General features: G+C 54.7%; 1 protein-coding gene across 5 annotated transcripts in view; it reads left to right on the top strand.

The window, feature by feature from the left end:
* The window catches only part of ITPK1 (inositol-tetrakisphosphate 1-kinase), a 179,395-nt gene that overhangs the window by 94,831 nt on the left and 61,681 nt on the right, over positions 1 to 22,883 (top strand). For 4 of the 5 annotated variants that reach the window (XM_042944141.1, XM_042944143.1, XM_042944140.1 and 1 more), the window contains one exon: positions 10,656 to 10,781. In XM_042944141.1, coding sequence (XP_042800075.1) covers positions 10,656 to 10,781 — 126 coding nt within the window. Of the gene's footprint in view, positions 1 to 10,655; positions 10,782 to 18,863; positions 18,949 to 22,883 lie in introns of those variants that run through there. The other variant, XM_042944144.1, reaches the window with a different exon arrangement.

Genomic DNA, 22,883 nt, shown 5'->3' with positions numbered 1-22,883 from the left:
GTTTTGCTGATTGTTTCCTTCGCTGGGCAGAAGCTTTTCATTTTGAGGAGGTCCCAGTAGTTCATTTTGGCTTTTGTTTCCCTTGCCTCCGGAGACGTGTTGAGTAAGAAGTTGCTGCGGCCAAGATCAAAGAGGTTTTTGCCTGCTTTCTCCTCGAGGATTTTGATGGCTTCCTGTCTTACATTTAGGTCTTTCATCCATTTTGAGTTTATTTTTGTGTCTGGAGTAAGAAAGTGGTCCAGGTTCATTCTTCTGCATGTCGCTGTCCAGTTTTCCCAGCGCTGCTTGCTGAAGAGACTGTCTTTATTCCATTGGATATTCTTTCCTGGTTTGTCAAAGATTAGCTGGCCATACGCTTGTGGGTCCATTTCTGGGTTCTCTGTTCTGTTCCATTGATCTGAGTGTCTGTTCTTGTGCCAGCCCCAAAGTATTTCTTAAATTTTCTCGTGGTTTCTCCAGGTATTTCTGTTTTCAGCTTGTTTTTTTTTTTTATCATTAAATCTTTGCTTGCTTTAATTCTTTGCACTTAGAATTTATTTATGTGGAAGATAGGAGGTGTGCATCTCCATGTATTCTTTTTTCCAGATGGATATTGAATTACCCCAGGACGTTTATTAATAGTCCATCTTTTATCCCCTATTTTCAAATGCCACTATTTTCATATATTAACTCCCACATTTATTTTGCTTTTTTTGGAGCCGTGGGCAAGACCATGTACCTGTCTGTGGTGACCCCAGGCAGACACAGTCCTGCCTCCAGTCCCGGTGGGTGGGAGTGGCCTGCAGACTGTGTCTTAGATCACATTGCAGCCACAGCAGCCCATTGCTGTCACCTTGAGGAAACATATCTCTCTGGCCACTCCACTTCCTAAGGAAAGCAGAGGGCTTAGGAACACCTGTCCTGGAGCCATAGGGACTGGGGGGAGGGAGGTGGAGACCTATGTCCCCCACTAGCTTACTGCTTATATAACCTTTGACAGCTGCCTTTGCCTCCTGGAACCTTCCTTGCCGCATCTGCCTGGTGGTGACAGCCACCCCTGCTTCCTAGCGACATTGTGAGGATGAGATGGAATGGGTTGTGAGGTGCTTAGCACAGCGCCTGGGATGTCCTACGGGTCCTGGTGGTGGTGATTATTGGGATTGAGCTGGCAGAGAGGCAAACAAGGCAGGAGAGGCTTAACTTGAACCTAGAGAAAATTCAGCCTCCCGTAAGGAGGAACATCCTAATGACTGACATCTGTGCACTGTGTACAGGTCCGTTCACACAGGGAGCCCGTGCCTGTCTCCTCGTGGCATGCTGGTGATGGTTTTAGGAAGGATGTCTCTTTACCTCTTTCCTCACTCTGCAGGTGGGGAAGCACGCTGAGGGAGGTGAGGGAAGAACCCTCCCTGGGCTGGAAACCTTTGCGCCCTTCTGCCTGGGGTGGGTGCGGGATGCCTCTGAGCTTCTGGCGGCTCAGGAAGAGAATTGGCCTGCAGGAAAGCAGGGTGTGCTAAGGACAAGGGGACTCTGGGTTTCCTCCTCTGGACTGGGGACAGGTGATTGAGTGGGGGACCCCCCCCATCCTGACTCTCTCTCTCTCTCTCTCTCTCTCTCTCTCTGCAGTCAGCCGTTGTTAACATGGCCTTTGACTCTTCTTCCCCTGGGCCCAGATCTGCCAGCCCTTTTCATGCTGTTTTCTTTCTTTTTTGCCAGTGTTGGTTCGAGCTTTTTCCTCAGGACAGGACCAGGCTGGTGCCTGGCACCAAATGGGAGAGTCTCGTTTCCACTGCCCTGACTCCTGCCAGCAGCCACCACTGTGAACTGTAGCGAGTTGGAAGCAGCCCGTTTAGCTGAGCCACAGAGGGTCAAGGGACTCCTTGGGCAGTTTAGGGGACTGTTGGTGGACTTTTCTGGGGTGCTGGAGAGCAGCCACTTCATGGTGTGGGTCCATTCAAGATTTCTCCCTTCCAATCCTAGAGGATTGGACATTGAATCTTTCCCCCTTACAGGATAAATTCCTGTTGTCATATTGCATCCAAATACTGAATTATTACTTAAAAAAAAAAAAAAAAAGCCCAGTCTCAACCTGATAGGTTACCTGTAAGTTATTATTTGCTTTCATTTACTTTTCTCCCCCTTTCCCCTGCCCTTCCACCACTGCTGTTTGAACAAATGAAAAAGAGAAAATTTAGGACTAGGGTGTGCTGTGTTAACAAATAACCCCAAGTCTTAGCAGCCTAAAACAGGGGGGTTGTTATGTCTCACTCATGGGGAGGCAGCTGGGGCCTCTGTTCATAATTGCTCAGAGATCAAGGCTCCCCCTTGAACATCGCTATTGCTGTGCCAGCGGGAAAGAGAGGGTACTGGAGGCTCTGGCCCTTGCAGGTAAATGTTCTGCCAGGAGGTGACGGTTCGCCACCTCACAGGTCATTGGCCAGAACAGTCATGTGATTGGGCCCAGTTGCAAGGGAATCAGGAAGTACATCCTGCCCTGTTCCCAGATGGGCTTTAGACCCACAATGACTCCTCTATGCCCAGGATCCTCTCGTGTTCGGGTTTCCTTTCCAGCTTTGTCCACAGCAAGTGTGGGTTCACATGGTTGGGACACACCTTCACACTTGTCTCCCTGAGGCCTTGTCCATCTAGTAATTCTTCAGTGTCTTCTGGTGTGGGGGTGCCTGTTGTTACCTATCCAGTCCCCCGTTTGGGGACATGTATTCTGTGTCCTGTGCCTTTTGTCAGTGTGGCCTCAGCGAATGTTCCTGGGCCAGCAGTGATTTTCCACCTGTTGATTTTTTTCTTAGGCCAGCTTCCCAGGAGTTGGCTTACTGGGTCAAAGGGCATGGGTGTGTTTATCTTTTTAATCTACTCTTGAACCTGGCTCCCTGGCATTGGGTCAGGGCCAGGGTTTTCTTAGCTCCTGAGAACCTGGGGTCAGCCTTGTTCTTAAGGAATCACGCTTGCTGAGTGGGTATAAGCTTTTTGGCTCTTTGAAATAAAGTCAGCTTGCAAATGGCCAGAACTTTGGAACTGTAAGGTACATTTGTCATGGTTCCATTTAGTCAACTTTGGCTCCTCATTCATCTCCTAGGGGAGAAAGGTTATTCACTCTTCTGCCTTAACCAGATCGCTGTTTCTTATCACCCAGTAACTGGAAACCAGTTACTAAGAAACTGGGGAATCGGGTCAGGGAGTGTTGGTGACAGTTCCTCTCCTCCTCCTGGGGCAGGAGCTACTGGGGTGACCAGCCCTGTCCTTGACCCTGCCTGCTGGTCTTGGTGGTCAGCCCCACGTGCCCTCCAGCTCCTGACCTCTCTGAGGGCCACTTTGAGCTCCTTTGGGAGTGAGAGCTGCCCTTGCTGGGGAAAAGCCTTCAGTCTTCTCTCCCCGAGAAAAGGCTTGGGGAGTCCCAAACTTGTCTTTTGGGACCAATCCTGCTGAAGAAATGCACGACCCGCGCTGCATCCTCCGAGGCCAGGTTCCCATTTGAAGTCTGACCGTGAGGCACCAGACCCGACTTTTCTTCCGCGGAGACCTGCCCCCTGCGTGGCGAGGCTTTAAGTGTTGGAGATGGCCGCTCTATCCCAGATGCCCAGACCCATGGAGAGTGCAGAGGAATAAAACAGACTGGCGCCCCCTCGCCTTTCATCCGGGCTGTTTCGTCTGGACCTTGGTTGAGACAAAACTTTTCATCTAGTGACTTCGATCGGAAGTCACTGCTGAAACCATACCACTCTGCAGGGGTGGATTAAGGGAAAACGGGATGGAAGGAAAGCCCCAAGCACCCAGGACACCCTTTGATTTAGAGGTTAATTGTCTGGCTTTGGCAGGAGAGAGATGCGAGTCTCATGTAGCTGTAACCATGACCCCGAGCACGTTACTTGACCTCTCTGTGACTCAGTGTCCTCATCTGTACCTCACGCGGTGGGCTCTTGTTAGCGCAGTATGTGGCCCAAAGTCAGAACTTTGTAAATGTTCATCATCATCAACAATGACAATACATTTTACTGTGGGAGCAAGCACTTTGAAGTCTAATGTGAGTCAGTACAAGTGACCTAGCTTTGCAAAATTCAAATTCTGACTTGTATTTGAGTCCTTCTTGATAGAAAAGTCAGGGAAATTTCCACTGGTCAGCAGTCATGTGAAGAATGAGAATAGGGAAATGTAATAGCTGGTATTTGTGGATTGTGCTATCGAGTAGGGAAAACGCACCTCCCGTGTTTGTCGTTTGCTGTCATCACACTTCTTCACAATCAAAACGCTTCTAACACTAGGTGTGCGGGAATGTTTTCCCACACCAAGCAGTGCCATAACCCCCGTTGGGTGTCTTGCAATGTAACCCAGTTCTGATGCCCTCTACCGGGGGGTGGTGTTGGATCCCACAGGCAAAGGGCTCAGTCCCACAAGACTGTCCTTTGGCTCGCACCCTTCAGATGCTACTCTCCAGTCCAGCTTGTCATCCGTGTTCCTGACCAGCCGGCTCTCAGTTGGAAGGACCCCCTTGTCAGGTTTGATTAATTTGATTAATTTGCTAGAGTGGCTCACAGAACTCAGGAACAAATCACTTCCTGTTTGCTGGCTTTATTATAAAGGGATATGATGAAGGACCTACTTGAGCATCCAGGTGGAAGAGACGTGCAGGGCAAGGTGTGTGGGGAAGGATGTGGATTCTCCCTGTCCTCTCGGAGCCCCTTAGCACCTCCTTGTGTTCACCGACGCTCCCCAAGCCCCGTACCTTTGGGCTTTTTATGGAGTGTTCATCATGTTGGCATGATCGATCATCAGCTCAGTTTTCAGCCCCTCTCCTCTTGCTGGAGGACAGGAGATGGGGCTGAAAGTTCCAGAGTTCTCATCATGGCTTGGTCTTTCTGGTGACCAGCCCTCATCTGGAGGCCCCCAAGCTGTGCGTCATTAGAACAAAAGACCGTGCTAACACCCAGGGAGTCCCACGGGGTTGTTTCACCACCGTGCTGTTGGCTGGGAATGGTTAAGAGTCTGTGTGCGCTGTGAGTCCTTGGTGTGTTATTCAATCCCTGTGCCTATAGTGGGTCCCCATCTCAGGCTGTTGCAAGAACTATATGATAAGCTATACGTGTAAAGTGCTTAGAACAGGGCCCAGCTCAGAGCAAGTGGGCGAGAGCTGCGTCCTGGCCACAGGACAATGGGTCTTTGCACCGTGAAGCTGAGGTTCCGGGAGGAAGGTCCTTAAGCCTGTCCGACTCCCACGTGGGCTGCACTTGCAGCCCGTCTGACCGTTCAGAGAGGCGTAGATTGTTTTCAGCAGCCCAGGCTTCTGAGGTCATAGGACACCCTGCATCTTGTATCCAGAGAGGATGAGCGGCCCCAGCATGGGTTGGGAGCCAGTTTTCCCCGGGTCCCCAGCCTCCCTGATGAGCCCCAGAGATGGTTTTACATTTTTGTTATATCTGGCTGCTTATTGATCCTGTCAGGGAAGCACGTGTGGAAGTTTAGGTGAGAAGGAAGAGCTGGAGCTCCCTGCCCTGTTCTCATCTTGGGGGGCCCTTCTCCTCACTCCACACACACACTGTCCTTGGGGACTATATTCGGGGAGGCAAACTTTCAGCCTACAACCTACAGATTTTGCCTTAACACACTCGAGATTTATTAGGTGTTCACCCCACAGCACAACTGTGGTCGTGGGAGGTGCCTGGCTCCCTAGGATCCCCTGTTTCCAGCCTGCAGATGCAGCATGAGAGAGGGGTGGTCATGGGCCACCCCTGCCAGGGTGGCATTCAGGGGTCAGTGCCGTAGGACAAGCTCCTTCTGCAGAGGGTAGCCTGTGGCACGTGATGCATTTGGACTTGACAAGTGTCAGTAGGCCTGCGTTACACCTGTCTTCCTCCAGCCACCTCTGGAGGTCCCGTTTTGCTCTCTCCCTCCTCCTCCAGGAGGCCATTTGTAACCCCCTGAGGAGGAGAGCGTCACCCTGCTTCACGGGATGCCCCTTCCGGTAGGCCTGCATCGTTCACTGTGTTCTTCAGAACTTCTGATTGCGTTTAGCACACATTAGCAAGCTCTTCCCTGGGGATGCCAGGCCCAGCCCTGGTGTTTGGGGATCTCAGGATCTGGTGGACGAGGCAGGATTAGAGGAAGGACTTTATTTTATTTTCTTTTAATATTTTTTAATGTTTGTTTATCTTTGAGAGAGAGAGAGTGAGACAGAGTATGAGCGGGGGAGGGCCAGAGAGAGGGAGACACAGGATCCGAAGCAGGCTCCAGGCTCTGAGCTGTCAGCACAGAGCCCGACACGGGGCTCGAACTCACGGACCTCGAATTCATGGACTGCGAGGTCATGACCTGAGCTGAAGTCGGGCGCCCAACCGACTGAGCCACCCAGGCGCCCCAGGAAGGACTTTATATTTAGAAGTTAGGTAGCAGTCCCTGAAGGATACGCAGGGGGTCCCAGGGATATGGGTGAGACCAGGGAGCCATTAAATCTTCCTGTTTGGGGTAGAACGAGTTGAGAAGTCTGGAAAAGGATTGAGCTTTGGAGCTGGGACTTGTCACTGTGGGGACAAGGGGACGTGGGGCCAGGGGATATTCTGGGCAGAGGGGCGGCTCAGACACAGGAGCTCGTGTCCCGTGTGGGGCCTGGAGTGACATGTAGCTGTATAGCTTGGGCCAGCTTCCACAGTGAGCTGGGACACTCACTGGGTTACTGACAGAGAGCCTCGAGAGGGGAGCACAGGGACTCTGCATCTGGTGCCCAGGAGGTGCCCAGGGGATACTTGTCAAATGAGTAGGCAGAGGCGGGTGCTTAGTTGTCTAAGCACCCAGAGCAGTAGTAATGCACCTGCTGGACATCTATCCTGTGCCCCATCCATAAATGGGATGTTCTAATCCCAAAATAGCCCAGTAAGGTAACATCCTCATTTTGTGGAAACTGAGGTGCAGAGCAGTTAAATCCCCTGCCCAGCCCAGGAGCAGCTGAGCTGTGATGGGGTTTCCAGGCTTCTGCCATGCACATCTTCCTCCCAGACCGGGTGGTGGGAGACGTGGGGATAGTCAGAGTCTAGCTCACCTTGGATCCTAGGCTGGGCATGGTTGGGTTGCTTGCTTCGGGAGTCAGAGGTAACTTTCCGGCCATTGGGGTTTGCAGGCCTTTGTCCGAACTGCTCCCAGCGCCCCCTGCCCCCCATCTCCAGTCAGCCTCCTGCCTACGTAGCTGAGGGAAACAGTGGGTCCTTGTTTCATCCGAATCCTGAGCTCTGAGCTCTGTGCGGAACAGCGTCCGGCATTGGCCTCACAGGATGGCGTGACTTGGAAGCATGGCACCCACAGACCTCCTCTGGCCACAGCGGGCAGCCCTTTCATTGAGACATCCTTGTTCCTGGCTGAGGGACAGATCAGACCCTTTCCGCAGAAGAGAACAAGTTCCTGGGAAAGTTCCCTTTTCTGGAGGCAGAGTGTGGTCAGAAAAACAAAATGACAGTTGAACAAGTTCCCTTCTGCCTCCCCTCCCCACCCCATCTTGAGAAATGAAACCTGGCCCACCAGGGTCCCCTCTTCTGCCGTGTCCTGGCTTCTTGGGAGCCAGCCCCTCTCCCAGCATGACCCTGCCTGAGTGCCCACCTCCTCCTTCCCAGCCAGCAGTGAGAGACCAGAGTCCCCTCGAGGCATTTGTAGGAGGATAGACCCCTTAGGGCGATCATGGCTTATCTGGCTACTTGAGGAGAAGATGTGCTGGGGAACCTTCTGGAACCAGTGACAGCTCCACTCAGGCCTCAGCAGAGATGCTGCCGTGAGAGAGACGGCCGAGCCAGGACCAGACCAGGCCTGATGTGTGTCCCAAGTTGCCGTTCTCGTGAAAGGGTTTTACTGGCATAAAAATGCTTGGAAAATATACAAAGGAAGGTGGCTGGCTTCCAGAACTCAACTGTTTACCTTCAGTGGAGCGGCCGGGAACGTGGAGAGCTTGTTTTCCAAACAGCCCATGCCTGTCAGGTCTGCAGGCTGCAGGCTGATGTCAGGCAGGGACGAGCCAGGGGTATCTCCCTTGTCCACCTCCTTCCCCAAAACCACAGGGACACATTTGTGTCCCCTCATACTGCACAGGAGACCTGGAAGCTTCTCTTTGGAGGAGTGGGGATGGAGCTTCCGATAACCCAGCATCTCCCATGTGACCCAGTTCTCTTCTATTTCTAGCTGCCTTGGTCTGAAAATATCGGTCTCCTGTTTGTGGCACCTGTCATGGTGGAGCCACGGGTTACGGCAAAAATGGGTTGGGGCCTATGGCATCTCTTGCGAATTTGCTGTTCTTTGCCCAGGTTGCCACCTCCCACCGGCTTTGGTCTCTTCCTTCAAGTTCTGTTTCTCATTTTTTGGTTTCCTGGGAAGTGGAGTTGGATGGGAATGTAATACCGAATCCACAGACAGAACCAGAAGGGTCCTTGCAAGTTCCTCTGTTTGTCGAAGGGGAAACTGAGGCCCGGGGGGATGATGAGCCGGGCTCGTGCATTGGTCCAGCACACTGGGCAGCTCGGCTGCAGGCTGAGCCCACAGGGGCTACTGTTTGGCCTCCATCCAGGCCCCAGCTGGGCCTCTTCCCAGTCGCATTGCCTTGCCTGGCCACTTAGTGGGTGCCTTGGGCTCTTGGTGTCCTGGTCTGTGATGGTGACAATGTCACCCTTAGCTCTGGGGCTTGATGTGAGGATAGCAAGTGCTGCTTCCCTTCCCACCCAGGAGCCCTAGAAGGGAAGGTCGGCTTCTCAGCTAGTCTGACTTTTTGTTCTGTATACAGGCTAGTCACCATGGGGTGGGAAGAGTCTCTTTCAGTATTATTGTGAGATCCATGGGATTAAAAAAAATGTTCATTTATTTTTGAGGGAGAGAAAGAGGGAGAACACACGCAGGGGAGGGGCAGAGAGGGAGAGAGAGAGAGAGAGAGAGAGAGAGAGAGAGAGAGAGAGAATCCCAAGCAGGCTCCACACTGTCAGCGCAGATCCCGATGTGGGGCTCGGTCTGACTAGCCGTGGGATCATGACTTGAGCTGAAATCAAGAGTTGGACACTTAACCAACTGAGCCAGCCGGGTGCCCTGGGATTTTTTTTTTTTTTTTTTTTTTTTTTAAATAGGAGAAGTCCCTTAACATCTTTTCTGGCAGATATTAAAAACAACAACAACAAGGAGTTAAGGATACCACGAGGAAAGAGCTGGTACTTTCTGAAGGTTTAATTAGATAAGAGTTTAAATAAGAGAGGATGACAGGTGTGGGCTGGGTCAAAGCAGCCAGCAGGATGTGGTGAGGCACCCCAAGAGTGGCAAGCTGTCACCACCCCAGGCCGGAGGGGACAAGGGGAGGGAAGGTGGTGTACGGGGGCCCAGAGGCAGCAGAGGGACTGTCTGCTTGGCAGGGATGGTGGCTAGTTGGCAGAAATACGGCGGGGACGTGAGGACAGTGGGAACAGACAGCCAGACTTTTCCCTCTCCCTTCTTCTCACGTGCCTCCAGTTGGCCACTCGGCCAGAGGACAGGGCCGCTAGGTGGTTGTGGCACTAGAGGACAGCCTCCCAAGGCTCACGGAGGGTCAGGGATGGGGCTGGCGGCACTGAGTGACAAGCCCAGCCTCGCATGTGCCTGTGAGCACCACCACTTTCCCGCTGGCAGATCCTAGTGAGGTTTCCAAAGTCCATATTCCCCACTCTCCTCATTTGTAAAATCACCTCTTATCCCCATGGTTGGAGCATGAAAACGTAGTTTTTATCACCCAGAGTGAACGTGTGCAGCCGTCACTGCGATTTCTCTACTCGCAACTTTGAAACAGTCAGCCTTGACTCCTGGAGGGAGCCCCACTTGTGCGGGGATGGGTGTAGGGGTGGGGCCGGTGGCTTTCTCTGGCCTCTCCTGAGGCCATCCAGGGGGTCAGCCAGGTGCCGGGCTGGCGCCGCTGCCTCCGAGGGACCGGCCTTGCAGGTGGCGGTGGCCGTGTGCCGGGCGGCAGACATCTGGCAGGTCAGGAAGCGCGGGGTCAGGCCGTCCTGGCTGTTGGCAGGTGCTCCTGTCTTGGGGTCAGGTGATGCCGACTGTCTGTCAGCTGGGCGGCTCTGGCTCCCTGGGGGTGTGATCTTCCTAACCCCGCATTCTTGAAAAAATAAACACAGCCCCCAGTGGAGCGGGGCCAGCTGCGCCTCACGGGCTCCAGGCAGCCCCGCACTCCCTCACCGTGTCTGTGATGAGCCCTGATTTCTGTGTGAAGTGCAAGCTGCCGGCCTGTGAAAGCAGCGCCTCTTTGGTTCGTGAAGATCACAGCTTTGCTGAGACTGTAGTTTCCTGGGAAGCGTGTCTCCTTAGATCTCAGTTTAGACCCGGCTGTGTGGCTTCAGAGCCCTCGTTTCCCTACCTGAAAAATCCAGGTCATGGACCAGATGGGACACGTTCAGTATACGTTTTCTCTATAAAACGATTTCGTAGTGATGCCTGCTTAACCAGTAGATGCCTCGATTTCATGTGTGTGTCTTCTATAAGCGGGGTAGCATGGGGCTCGGGCCCTGCCCTGGAGGAGTCTGGGATCTTCGTGGGTGTGTGCTCTCTGTCCCGTCCGTGTTTCCCCAGTGCGTCAGGGACAGGCGGAGGGGTGGGGAGTACGGTGGGGACAGTTGGCCCAGGTGCTGACGTTCTTCTTTTTCTCGGTGTCCTTCTGTCTCCCCTGGCAGCTGAACCTTAGCCGGCCAATTGAGGAACAAGGCCCCCTGGACGTCATCATCCACAAGCTGACGGATGTCATCCTTGAAGCCGACCAGAATGACAGCCAGTCCCTGGAGCTGGTACACAGGTTCCAGGTGAGCAGGGATGGTGAGGAGGGAAGGCCTGAGAAGGGCTCTGTGCATCTCTAAAGCCGTAGCAGCTGTCTTGCTGAGTAGTCCGTGGTAATGGTTCTGTTGCTGCCCCAGCACATGGCCTGGGGTCAGGTGCTTCCCTGCCAGGGCCTCGGTCTCTTTGGGTGTAAAATGGGGTCCATCCAGGGCATGGTTGGCACCCCCTCTGCTCTCTACCTGTGTAGATCAGGGCACTGTGGAGTCCAGATGTGACCCCCACACCCTCAGCACATACAGTCACAGTCAGTGGTTCTGAGTTGGCATGAGGGGTGGGACCCTCTTGCCAGGCTTTGAGAAAGGGAATCCTAGGGGCCTTTGAAGTAGAACACCCTTGGGGCGCCTGGGTGGCTCAGTCAGTTAAGCATCTGATTCTTGGTTTGTGCTCAGGTCGTGATCTCATAGTTGTGAGATTGAGCCCTGCATCAGGCTCTGAACTGACAGTGCAGAGCCTGTTTGGGATTTTCTCTCTCCCTCTGTCTCTCTGCCCGCCCCCCTCAAAATAAGTAAATAAATAAACTTAAAAAAAATAACAATAGCCTCACTAGCTCCCCGAGTCCTGCCTTGGTGGGAAGCTCCCTCGCTGTGCCGACTGCTTTGACCCCTGCGTGCCTGTCTCTGAGCGTGGACTGGATCCTCTTGGCTGGTCCCTCCTCCCGGTCCCATTTCCTCCCACAGCCTCCCAGATCTTGACCCCGTGATGACCCACCCGCCACCTTGGGAGGTGCTGCCTTTGCCCCCGCTGACTTGCCCTGGGTTTTCTCTGTCGTGGACAAGACCGTGATTCATTCCTCTGGAAAGCAGCTCGAGGGTTACGAAAAACAAAGTCATATTATCAGTGAAAATGCAGCCAGAGTGGAGGGCCTCCCTAGCGGGAGGGGATGCTTGAGCGAGCACTTGTCAGCGTGTGATAATTGGAGATGTGACGTCCTGTCTTTCTCTGTCAGGACAAAGGGGACTCTCCTTAGTCTCCTCACCACACGGTAGCCCTCCTGCTGACAGCATTTTCTTTCCTCCATGTGTCCGGGGCCCTACTTGCCTCCCTGTGACTCTCACCCGCTCCTTGGCCAGCTTGGCCACAGATCCCCACATCCTGTGTGCAAGCAGCCCAGAAACAGGTGTGGCCTGCCGGCGGCCCCCATCCCGGGGGGAGGGGGTGCTGCCCCCATGTCACGTCCTTCAGGGCCTTTGCCTTGCCGACCACCGGAAGTCCCTCTCGCTTTCATAGGGCTGGAGGCCGTGGGAAAGGCGCATTCGGGCTCCTCCGTGACCTTGCTGAGACTCTGTGTTCTTATCTATACAATGGTATTAGGATCAGGAAAACTTTGTATGATGTTAGCTGGAGTACCTGACACTGCTCGGGGCCCAGCAGGTGCTTAGTAGAAGGTCAACTGCCACTTTGATGACGTGACTTCCCTGAGCCTTGGTTTCCTCTTCTGTAAAATGGGGATGCTGCTAGTTCCTGCTCCTTAGGATGGACAGGTTGCTGTGAGAAGTAAACGTCCGTGTGCATAAAGGAGCTGCTTCTGCCTCTCGGACTTGAGTACGGCCACCACTGTTACATTCCTGCTGTCCTCCTAGATCAAGGGTGTAGCCCCCAGCCTGCCTCAGTGCCCTGACCAACCTCCCATGGGGGGATCCCCATCCCTCACTTCCCATAAACACATGCACAGCCCACAATCCCGGGCAGGGGATGGCTAAACCATGAAGGAGAACTGGGTCCCCTGTGTTGTGTTCTTGGTAGAAGAGAAAGTTCCGCAGGGCTGGGGGAGGGGGTGGGATGTGGGGACGTGTGGCTTCGAGGTTTCAGCCACCGGGTGCATTTCCCAGGGAAGTCTTGACTGGGTTCCCTGGAGCCTGTCCCAGTCAGGGCACACACGCTCGGCCAGCCCTCAGATGACTGAGGTGACCTCAGTATAACCTTCCAGCCTTGGTATTTTTGGGATAAATTTTCACTGTGCTCTGTGCTCGAGCATGAAGCCGGATATCTGATAAGGCCAGGACGTTTCCTCCTTTGTGAAGAGAACAATCCTTTAGGGAAAAGGGTGACAGGCTGGGCTTTCCAGAGGCCCCAGGAAGAGAGGGGACAGGCGGGGGCCGGTGAAGAGAAGGACCAAGGGACGCCGGGTGAGGGCCAGGGGAGAGGCCCGGTCGGCTACACTCCAGCCTCCCTCCTGCCATCAAGTCACTGTCAGCGCTGACCTGGTCACCCGCTTCTGCTGTAGGATTCAGAGCCAGACCCGATAAACTGGCGCTTGACCTTGGTCACGTCCCTTGTTTTCAGATTCTTGTTTTAATATATATGCTGGACTTTAACAAGGAGATGTTGGCTTGGGTGGGTAAGGACCATAAGGTCAATAGCGGGGAAGCAGAACCCAGGGCTTGGGTTTGCAAAGCTGGCCTTTCTGCAGTTTGTCGTGAATAAGAAAACAGAGTATAATGGTTTGCCCCAGAAGGGGCTTGTCTTGAAGGGCCTTCTCCAGATGCAGTACTTGAGTGCAGGAGAAGTGAGTCGAGGAAGAGGAGCGTCTGAGGTGTTCTGACCAGCCCTATGGCATTCTGCTCCCGGGAGGCTGCCATGAGGCCTTTAGCCTGAGATAGAAAGGCATTCTCAGAGCCGAGAGGTTATGCTTTTTTCCTGGCTGCCTTTGAGGACAGGTTGGAGGGTGTGGGCCTGGGGTTCACTGCAGATCACTAAAGCTGGTTGCCATAGAAACTACTACTTAAGTCTTTTTTTTTTTTTTTTTTTTTTTTTAATATTGGCCCCAAGAGAGCTTTGCTTGGAGAATTATCAGGATGATTCAGTTGTTTTTCTGCACCAGGGTTCATGTGGAGCCAGCAGCCTGGTGCTGCTGTCTCTCTGCCCGAGATTCATGTATCAGTGCACAGACCTTGAGGGCCCTGCCCATTTTGGCACGTGGGGCTGCGGTGGTGGGAGGGTCCCTGTCCCCGTGCTCAGGGGAGCCCTGGCCTCTGAAGCTAATTCCTCAGGGATGCTTGGAGAACCTTCTTCTCACTGTGGCATCCAGGGCAACCTGGCAGGACAGGGGCTGGGGGCAGACCTTCTGCTGCCCCTTCCAGCCCCAGAATTGCCCAGAAGGGTTACAGTGATTGTGTTCTGTGGGGCATGTGGAGCTTTCTAGGAGGATCATCCTGGGGCTTTCCCTGAATGAGCTTGGAAAAACGAGGTTTGAGTTTAAACTGACACCTCTTCTCCTGTCTTGATTAGGCTGGGAGATTGTGAAGTGTTCCACAGATAGTCCCGGAACCCCTAGTCTGAATACCGGAGCTGTTCTTTGCGCGACACGCTGTTTGCCGAGCACCTTCCACGCGAGGCCGAGCCCCGCGGGGAGGCCGAGCAGCAACCCAGGAGCTGTCCTCACAGCTGCCAGAGTGATGAGTTAGGGCAAAGCCAGATCTGATCACCTCCTGGTGTCTAACCACGTACCGTCTCTTTGCAGCCATAACAAAGACTTCCGTTTTTAACAAGGCCCACGAGGCCTGTGTGATCCGGCCGTTGCCTCTCTCCACATCTTCATCTTGTCCCACCTGCCCCTCAAGCTCTGAGTTCTTGGCCACCTCAGTGCCTTTGCACAAGCTGTTCTTGTGCTTGAAATTCCTTCTTCGCTCTCAGCTCAGGTGCCCCTTCCTTAGGGATACCTCCCTGATTATCTCACCAAGGACATATCCGCCATCCCAGGCCCTCGTAGTTTTATGCTTTTCCTTCCCTCACTTTGGAATCACATCATGCTTTATCAGTCCCTACTGTCTGTCTGTCCCTCTGGGGGTTGTTAGTTGCAGGGGCGGGGATTGCATCTGCTCCGAGCTCACCGGCTATCCTCACTGCCTCCCATGGTGCCTGCTACGTAGGAATTGTGCCCGTGTGTTTGTGCAGTGAAGGAGCTTTGTGGTGCTGCCTTTGCGGTGCTGGCTTCGTGCAGGGCATCCTCGTGGGTCAGAGAAAGGAGCAAATGGCTCCAGGGGACAGCTGGGAACGGGACACAGGGAGGGCTCATGAGGCAGATCGTGCTGCCTGGTGGGTGCGCCTGGGGAAGCCTTGGGGTGTGGGGAGCCGCAGGAGGAGCAGGCTGGGGAGCTTGGACTTTATCCTGCAGGCCGGGGGTTAGAGTGAGAAGATCAGATTTCACTGGAATGAGAGAGGGCCTGCTTAGGAGGGGGAAACTGCCAAGGCAAGATGAACTCTGAGTAGTGAGGACACCATGGTCTTTGGAGCCTGGCAGTTTCTGCAGTGAAGACAGAGCTCATCATGCCCCTGGGGGCTCAGCACTGCCCCGTCCTCATCCCAGGGCCCCTGTGATCCTCTGAGCGCCCCTACCACAGGCCCACGACAGGCCCATGAGGGGCAATGCCCCACTCCCCTCTCAGGTCCCCGGCAGCCCTTTGATTGTATGAAATGGATCTGGGAAGGGAGCTCTTTCCTCGCCTCCTGGTTGCAGGCAGAGAAGGCACGCTTTGCACAGTTGTTTTTTTAAATGATTGTTTTACCTGAAAGGAACCAGCTTTTTGAATCAACTCTCAGTAGCTCGGCTCCCCACCCCCCACCCCTCATCTTGAAAAACCGGTTTATTGAGATAGAACTCACATGCCATTCCATTCACTCACTTAAAGTGTATCATCGATGGGTTTTAGTGTATTCATAGATCTGTGCAGTCCATTTTAGGACATTTTCCTCACCCTGGAAAGAAACCCCAAATCTTTAACCATCACCTCCCCTCCCGGCCCTGAATAGCCACCACTTTCTGTCTTTGTAGATTTCCCTATTCTGGACTTTTCATAGGAACGGAATCACAGAGCACTGGACCGCATGTGACTGCTTCTTTCATTTAGCATAATGTTTTCCAGGTTCATCCCTGTCGTGGTGCGAAATGGTGCTTCCTTCCTTTTGATGGCTGTAAGCTTCCATTTGGATACACCACGTCGTGTATCCAGGTATCAGGTGACGGGTTTCCATCTTCTGGCTGTTAAGAATACCACTTGTAAGCTTGTATGTACACATTCTCATTCCTTCTGGTAATATACACCCAGGAGGGGGATTGCTGGGCCACGTGGCAACTGTTTACTCGATCCAGGAGCCACCAGACTGTTTTTCCTAGAGCCGCACTGTTTCACATGCCCACCAGCAGCGCAGAAGGGTTTTGCTTTCTCCACATCCTCACCAGCACTTACCCAGCTCTGACTTTAGCCATCCTAGCGGGGGTGAAGTGGTTTTGATTTAAATTTGACTTAAATATCTTGTGGTTTTGATTTAAATCTCCCTGATGATGGCCGATGCTGTCAGGCATCTTTATGTGTGCTCGTTGGTCATTTGTATACCTTTCCTGGAGCCCTTTGTACACTTCGTGCATAGATGTCTGGAGCCCACAGATTTGCCTTTTTCTTCCTCTGGCCTGTTATTATCCCCCAGAGCAGAACGGTTTGGAACACCGGCACGGGAGTCTGTTGCCTGGGTTCAGAGCTCTCCCCACCGCTTCCTGCTGGTTGGCCTTGGGAATGTCTTTTTAAGTTCCCCTGTGCTTCAGTTCCCTTATCTGTAAAATAGGGGCAGTCCTAGTCCCTGCCTCCCGTGGCTGCGGGAGGACCGAGTGTGTTGACCGTGGCCAGCGCTCAGAGCACTGGCCACGTGGGCTTGACGGCCTCGGAGGCCAGGCAGGGGCCTCTGCTGGGGCCCATGTGTGGCCTGCCGCTGCCTCCCAGTCTAGCTTCAGAGTCCGGTTTCCTCGGACGTCGGAGGAGATGGCTTCCAAGGCCCTTCCTGCTCCGGTCTGTCCAGACAGGCTTGGCCTCACCGCAGTAACAGGCGGGTCCTGCAACTCAGAGCAGGCTTGTTTCTACCCTGGGGCCCACGTCGTCAGAGGGCAGGCTGAGCTCTGCACACCTGAGAGCTGGGGTGACAGAGCGGCAGCAGACCGGTCCTCACGGCAGAAGGAAGAGAAATCCGTGAAGCGCGCTCTGGCTCATAGTTTCTGCCCCAGGGTGACGCGTGCCGTGGCCTCGTTGATTCTCGTGGCCGTGACTGACCGCAGGGAGTCAGTCTGCTGATCTGCTTGCGGACCAGGGGGCCGTCTGCGGTGACAGTAATCCAGCAGCCCCACCGTGCGCTTTCCTTCTGAGGCTTAAACGTGGCAGTTGCTGTGAGGCTTGAGCAACTGACAGGCACAGTGCCCTTGGAGCGGTGCCTGCTCTGAGCGTGTGCACGTGTGTACACGTGGTCCCCCGCTCTTCCTTACCAGTGGTGCCTGGGGCGTCATGACAGGTGTAGCACTGAGTGACCCTTCCATCATGCCAGCCTATTATTATTATTATTATTATTATTATTATTATTGTTATTATTATTACTGCCACCACAACCACCACCATATGGACAGTAGCTGCGCGTCACAGCTGACCTAGGAGTTCTCAGTCACGATTGTAGTCAGTGAGGCAGCGATTATGAAAATGTCCCCAGATTGGAGGTGTTCTCTGTGAAATGAGCACTGACTTCAACTAAAGGCAGGGCCCGGTGGTGGTCAGGGGACATGCCCGGCTCCGCCCCTCCCCAGTCGCCCCACCTGCCGTCCAGGGAACGTGCTGGGATGGCACCGTAGGATGGGGACATTGAAAGCTGCGGCGGCCACCTCCAAAGGTGGCTGCCGTGAGCAGCGGTGATCACCTCCAAGACCAGAGCTCCGCGCGGCCCCCGACCCCTAGGGCTCAGAAATGATTTCCCAGCCGCCGCTGGATCAAACCCTTCCAACCTCAGATGTTTACTGGGTGGGCCGCCAGCCTGGGGCTCTGTGCCGCAAGCTGGAGGGATGGAGGGGAAGCAGAAGAAACCAGATTCTGTTGTTCCAGGCCTTCTAACCTGATTAGGGAGATGATACCTAAACCTGACGTAAATTAAGCGAGTTTCTGTCAGTTTGGAAGCAGCGCTTAGTGGCCTGTGGCCTCCTGGCTGGTGGTGTCAGAATCGGAACCCTGGGCGCCAGCAAAGGATCTGGGCGGCCACCGTGGAGCCCTGCGAGAGGCTACCGCTTCCCGAGCAGGTCCCAGCTGGCCTTCGGTGCCCGGGGCGCTCCACATCTCTTATCTCACTTTGTGCTTCTGTCAGTGCCTGGGAGAATGGAGTTACTTCCCCGTTTTCCAGGTAAGGATACAGGCCCGAGGAAGTTAAGGTTATCCCCCGGGGTTGCTTAGTCCAAACACGACGGAGCCAGGATCATAGCTCGTGCTCTTTCAGATAGGCCTCAGAATGGCTTTGGGGTGTGAGGGCCAGTGATGCAGGGGCACCTGAAGGAAGAGGTCACCACCGTCTGGGATTGCCTCCGACCCAGCTGGTGCTGCACAGTGATAAACGTTAACCAGCAGGTGCCAGGGGAGGCAGAACTGGGCATAGTTGGTGACCCTGGCCTCAGAGGACAGATCCTGTCCTGAGGTGGCCATGAAGTCAGTCTCGTCATGACTCCTGCCCTGGGTTACAAGGCCACCCTCCCCACCCCCCGCCATGGTGGAGATGGCCACACAATCTGCCCATTGTGCGCCCAGATCAGGCGGTGACGGTGAATCATTCTTTCTCCCCAGGGGAGGCTGGTGCCATTTAGTGCCATTAGCTGTGTGCAGGGCCTTTCCTGTGTGGAGAGGAAGACCGGTCCCCCAGGCAGACCCACGACTTTATGACCCTGTTACCAGCCCCAAGCAGAGCAGGACTTTGTACAGCACCAGGCGGTACAGTGGGAGGGGCCGGCTGCCCTGGGAGCCTGAGCTCTGACCCAGCACACTGGCCAAGTGTGTGTGGGGGGGGGGGTGGGGTGGGGCGGGGGAGGGAGGCAGTCAGGGTTTGAGGTGCATTGGGTTTCAGAAATCCTAACGTTTATTAATAATAAATTTTTCCAGGGTTGACGAAGGAACTTTTATGCACGTAGTTTCAGGGTTCCTTAGCCTCGGCACTGTTGACTTGTTAGGCTGGATGATTCTGTACTGTGGGGCCATCCTGTGCACCGCCCACTAAGTGCCAGGAGCGCCACCCTCAATTGTGACAGCCAAAACTGTCTCCGGACACTGCTGCGTGTCTCCTGGGGGCAGGCTTGCCCCTGGGTCGAGACCCCTGCCTTTCTGGCAGCTGTGAGAGCTCCGGTGGGTAAGTGAAGCCCTTCTGATTTAAAAGCGTGGATACTGAGCCCTCATTGGATATAGTATCTGAGTTTTGGAGATTGGGCTCTTCAGGCCAGGAGGTCTGGAGTCTTCGTGGATTCTTCCTTTGGTAACACCTGTAGCAGAAAGCTCGCCTTCTTCCATCCTCCTCCTGGCCTGTTTTGGGGCCATGACTTCCTGACTTGGCTTCCACGTTCCCCGTATGCTCTTAGGGTTAGGGTTAGAGTTAGGGTTAGGGTATGCTGTACGCTCACAGTTAAGCCGTTGTGGTTTCCTTCACCTTTGGTAAATCACAAAGCTTCTCACCAGCCAAGCCGGCCTCTGCTGACCTCGGTCCTCCGAGGCATGAGGACCCTCCTTCTCTGAGCCCCTCCCTGCACAGCTCATGCTGGTGGGGTCCATGCCCACTGTCTCAGGCCTCCCACCGCCCACACCCACTTGCTTCTAGCCCCTGACCCAGCCTGCGCCTCTCAGCCTGTTCATTGATCTCTAAGATCAGTCATTGAAGATCTGTTAATGTCATTCATTCAACGAGTCTTAGTTGAGCACTTCCTGTGTGCCAGAAATCCTCAAAGAAGTTGCAGGTACAGTGATCAATAAGACAGATGAGGTGGACTGGGCCTCTGCCCCCACAGAGGTGTATCTGTGTGTGTGTATGCAGGGTGTGGGGAAGGAGAATGCAAACAAAACACAAGCAAATAGGAAAAAGGAACACAATCTCCAATTATGGGAAGTTCTAGGAAGAAGGAAACTCAAGGCTTGTCTAACAGGGAAGTTCTTGCCACTTCATCCTGCAGCCTCTCTGAGGAGTTGACAACTGGGACTGAGGTCGAAATTTAAGGCCTTTTGACTGAGGGGTGATCGTGGAGCCGGCCAGGGGGGCGCGTCTACCAGGCTCTTTGGCAGGACAAGCACAGAGGACACTGAATAAGCCGGTGAGGCTGAAGCACTTGCCCAGGGGAAGAGCATACAAAGCGAGCATACCCAATGCCTGCTGGTTAGAGCAGGGCCGAAAAGGACACTGGGAAGTCAGTGGTCTGCGGCCCCATGGTCACTGCCACGGGGTGTGGTGTGGCAGCAGTGGCTCCCTGTCGTGTGCGGCTGGGGCCTGTACTGGAGGCGGGGAGGCTGGGGCGGCTGAGCACAGAGGTGGGGGCCCAGGCACCTCTGGCTAGAGTGGCCCTTGGCCTTCCCAGAGTTCAGCAGCGTGCTGCAAAGCCTGCACTGGTTCCACACGACTCCTCTACCCCCACCGACAGCAGTGTGGGTACCCCGAGTTCTGTGACTAACGCTGGCACCCCCCCAGCAAAGCGCAGGGGAGCCCGTGGGCATCGGGTAGGCCTTGGCTTGTTCTGGGAACTGAGAGTTCAGCTCTGGCTGCAGGGCTGGGGGAGGGTGGGCGTGTAGGGCAGGCCAAGCAGCCCTTTGGCCTGGATCCTGGGAAGTGGCCCGAGGGCAGGGTGGCTCCATAGCCTCACCTGAGCATTGTGGGGACGGGCATGGGGAGCAGGTGGGCATGTGGGCCTGCGTGTGTGGAGGGGGCGCACGGGGCTTAAGACAGGTGCTTGAGGAGTGCGGCAGCTGCTGTGTGACCCGGGACCGGGCAGCCCCTTCTGGTCCTCACTTTGCTCAGCTGCCAGCTCTGACCGTGGGGTCAGGTGACTGCTGGGACCCCCCTGTGGCCCCCACAGCGACCCCTTAATGGAAATGCTAGTCTCTCCTGGTTTAGCATCAGCCTGGGAGGGGTGCCTTCTGACCAGCACCCAGCCCCGCAGGCCCCTTTCCCAGGTCCGTAGGCGCTGTGACAGAACATGTGACATTCGTCAGGGTGAACAGCCTGGCCAGGCACTGTGCCAGCCTCTGCTGACGGAAGATGGAGAACGTGTATAAGTTTGGTGCTGAAGTCTGGGGATAGAAAGGGAGGGATTGTTTTCCATGGGGCCTGGGAACAGCGGGGAGAAGGCATTTGCCGTCTCAAATAATAGCCTTCTGTTTACTTCCAGCCCTTTCTTCCTCAGCATTTGGGGTGATGTTTTGGCGGGAGCTAATTTCTCCATAGGCTTTTCTGTCAGCACTGCGAACAACAGTTTCTCACCCGTGGGGACCACACTGTCGTGCTCACGCTGCTCGCCAGGTGGCCGAGTGAGGCACATGACATTAGATTGTCTGGGAAGATGACCCAGATGGACAGACAGTCGTGGGGGACATCTGGCTTTGGGGGACACGTGACTTGGAGGCCAAAGGCGGGGACACCGAGGCTAGCGTGCAGAGCCCCACGCCCAGGAGAACCCGTGGTCTGTGGGGCGCTCAGGCCCTCTCACAGCACCTCCCCTCCCCTCATCTGGAAAGGGTCTGATGTCCCATCAGCGGTATGAGTCTGTACAGCTCACTGTGGGGACAGGGTCCTGGCTGCTCCGACCTCTCCTTGTCCCTCCTGAACCCCTTGTGCTGTGACCATTCTGTTCGTCAGCAGGGACGGGTGCGGGGGTGGTCCTTGCTGGCCCTCTGCTCCATAGGAGCTTTGTCTGCCCCTCCCGAATGCCCCAGTGTTTCTCCCACCTCGTGCCCAGCCTGGGCCAGTGAACCTTTCCAGTCATCTCATGGACTGTGATTCTGGTGGATTCCTTAGGTGTGGCTCTCAGTGGTCCTGACCGTCTCCTCCCACCTCTGCTGCCCAGTCGGCCCCTTCCCATCTTAGGCGCAGCCACAGTCGGCTCCCCAACAGCCTTGAACCTTTTCAGGGGCTCCCGTGTGTCTGAACAAAGATGGTCTTCCCTTCCCCACACAAAGCCATTGTTCTGACACTGGATCTTGGAAATGACTTCACATCAGCCCTTCAGGCTGCCTCGTTCTGTTTCATGGCTGCATGGTACTGCTTTAAATCCTTTTCTTAACCAGCTCCCCACTGATGTTTCAGGAACAAGCCATAGTGATGAAATAATCTGTATGCGAATCTGCGTGCACACGTGGGGAGTTCCGTGGGATGAATACCTGGGAATGGAAATGCCAAGGTTGTGTGTTCTTAATTTCGGCTGGTGCCCAGTGTCTTCCCATAAGGTTGTACCAGTTTACATTCCCACCAACCTAGAGCTGGTCTGTGTCCCGCCCCCCCCCCCCCCCCTTTGGAAATGCTTCTCATTGGTTTAATTTGGCATAGAGTTCTGGAATATCAGGGGGTGCCAGACCCTCACCGTACCCCCATCCCGTTGTGTTTGCCACTGGCACTCGGCCCTGGCAAGGGCAGTGTCTGTGCCAGGCTCACGCAGCCTGTCTGGACCTTGACCCCAGGCCACCTCGCTTCTGTCTGGTGCTCCTGTGTTCATACCTCGCCTTTCTCTCCAGAACTCCCTGTGCTGTGAGGGCCTGAACACCCCAGCCCGAGCTCACGGGTTTAAATAACGGGTCTGGAGAGCAAGTACGCTGAGGGGCAGAGGGCATCATTTTCCTCTCACCGGCTCTGTCAAATCATGCCAGAGGTCAGGCAGTAGCTCCGTCCTTCCTGCACGGCTGAGTCTGGCACACATGTCCCTAATGCCGGCTGTGTTGGACACACTGCTCAGGCCCATCCCTTCCAAGTTCGGCCCCTGGGCCTCACGTGCTGATGGACTGGTCACTGCAAAACTCAAAGCTGGCCCCGCCACTCCCCGGCACAGGACCCTGTTGCTTTAGGATCACATCCAGACTCCCTGGCTGGTGTATCTCCAGCTGTCTGTCCTGCTTTCTGCCTTACGTAACCTCCCCTTTGAGACCTATGTCTGCCCAGCCATGCCGGCCTCCCTCACCCCGTGCCTCTGCGTTTGCTGTCCCCTCTGCCTGGAATGCCTTTTCTCCTTGTGGCCCATGCCGGTGACCCTTATGCCTCCAGCAGCACTGGCCTCCGGAAACCCTGTCTATTCCCTCCACCCCCCTCCCCCCACGGCC

Source organism: Panthera leo, chromosome B3, assembly GCF_018350215.1.
Source record: "Panthera leo isolate Ple1 chromosome B3, P.leo_Ple1_pat1.1, whole genome shotgun sequence".
Classification (NCBI taxonomy): Eukaryota; Metazoa; Chordata; class Mammalia; order Carnivora; family Felidae; genus Panthera; species Panthera leo.
The sequence above is the reverse complement of the archived record's forward strand: the minus strand, read 5'-3'. Positions and strand labels throughout refer to the sequence as shown.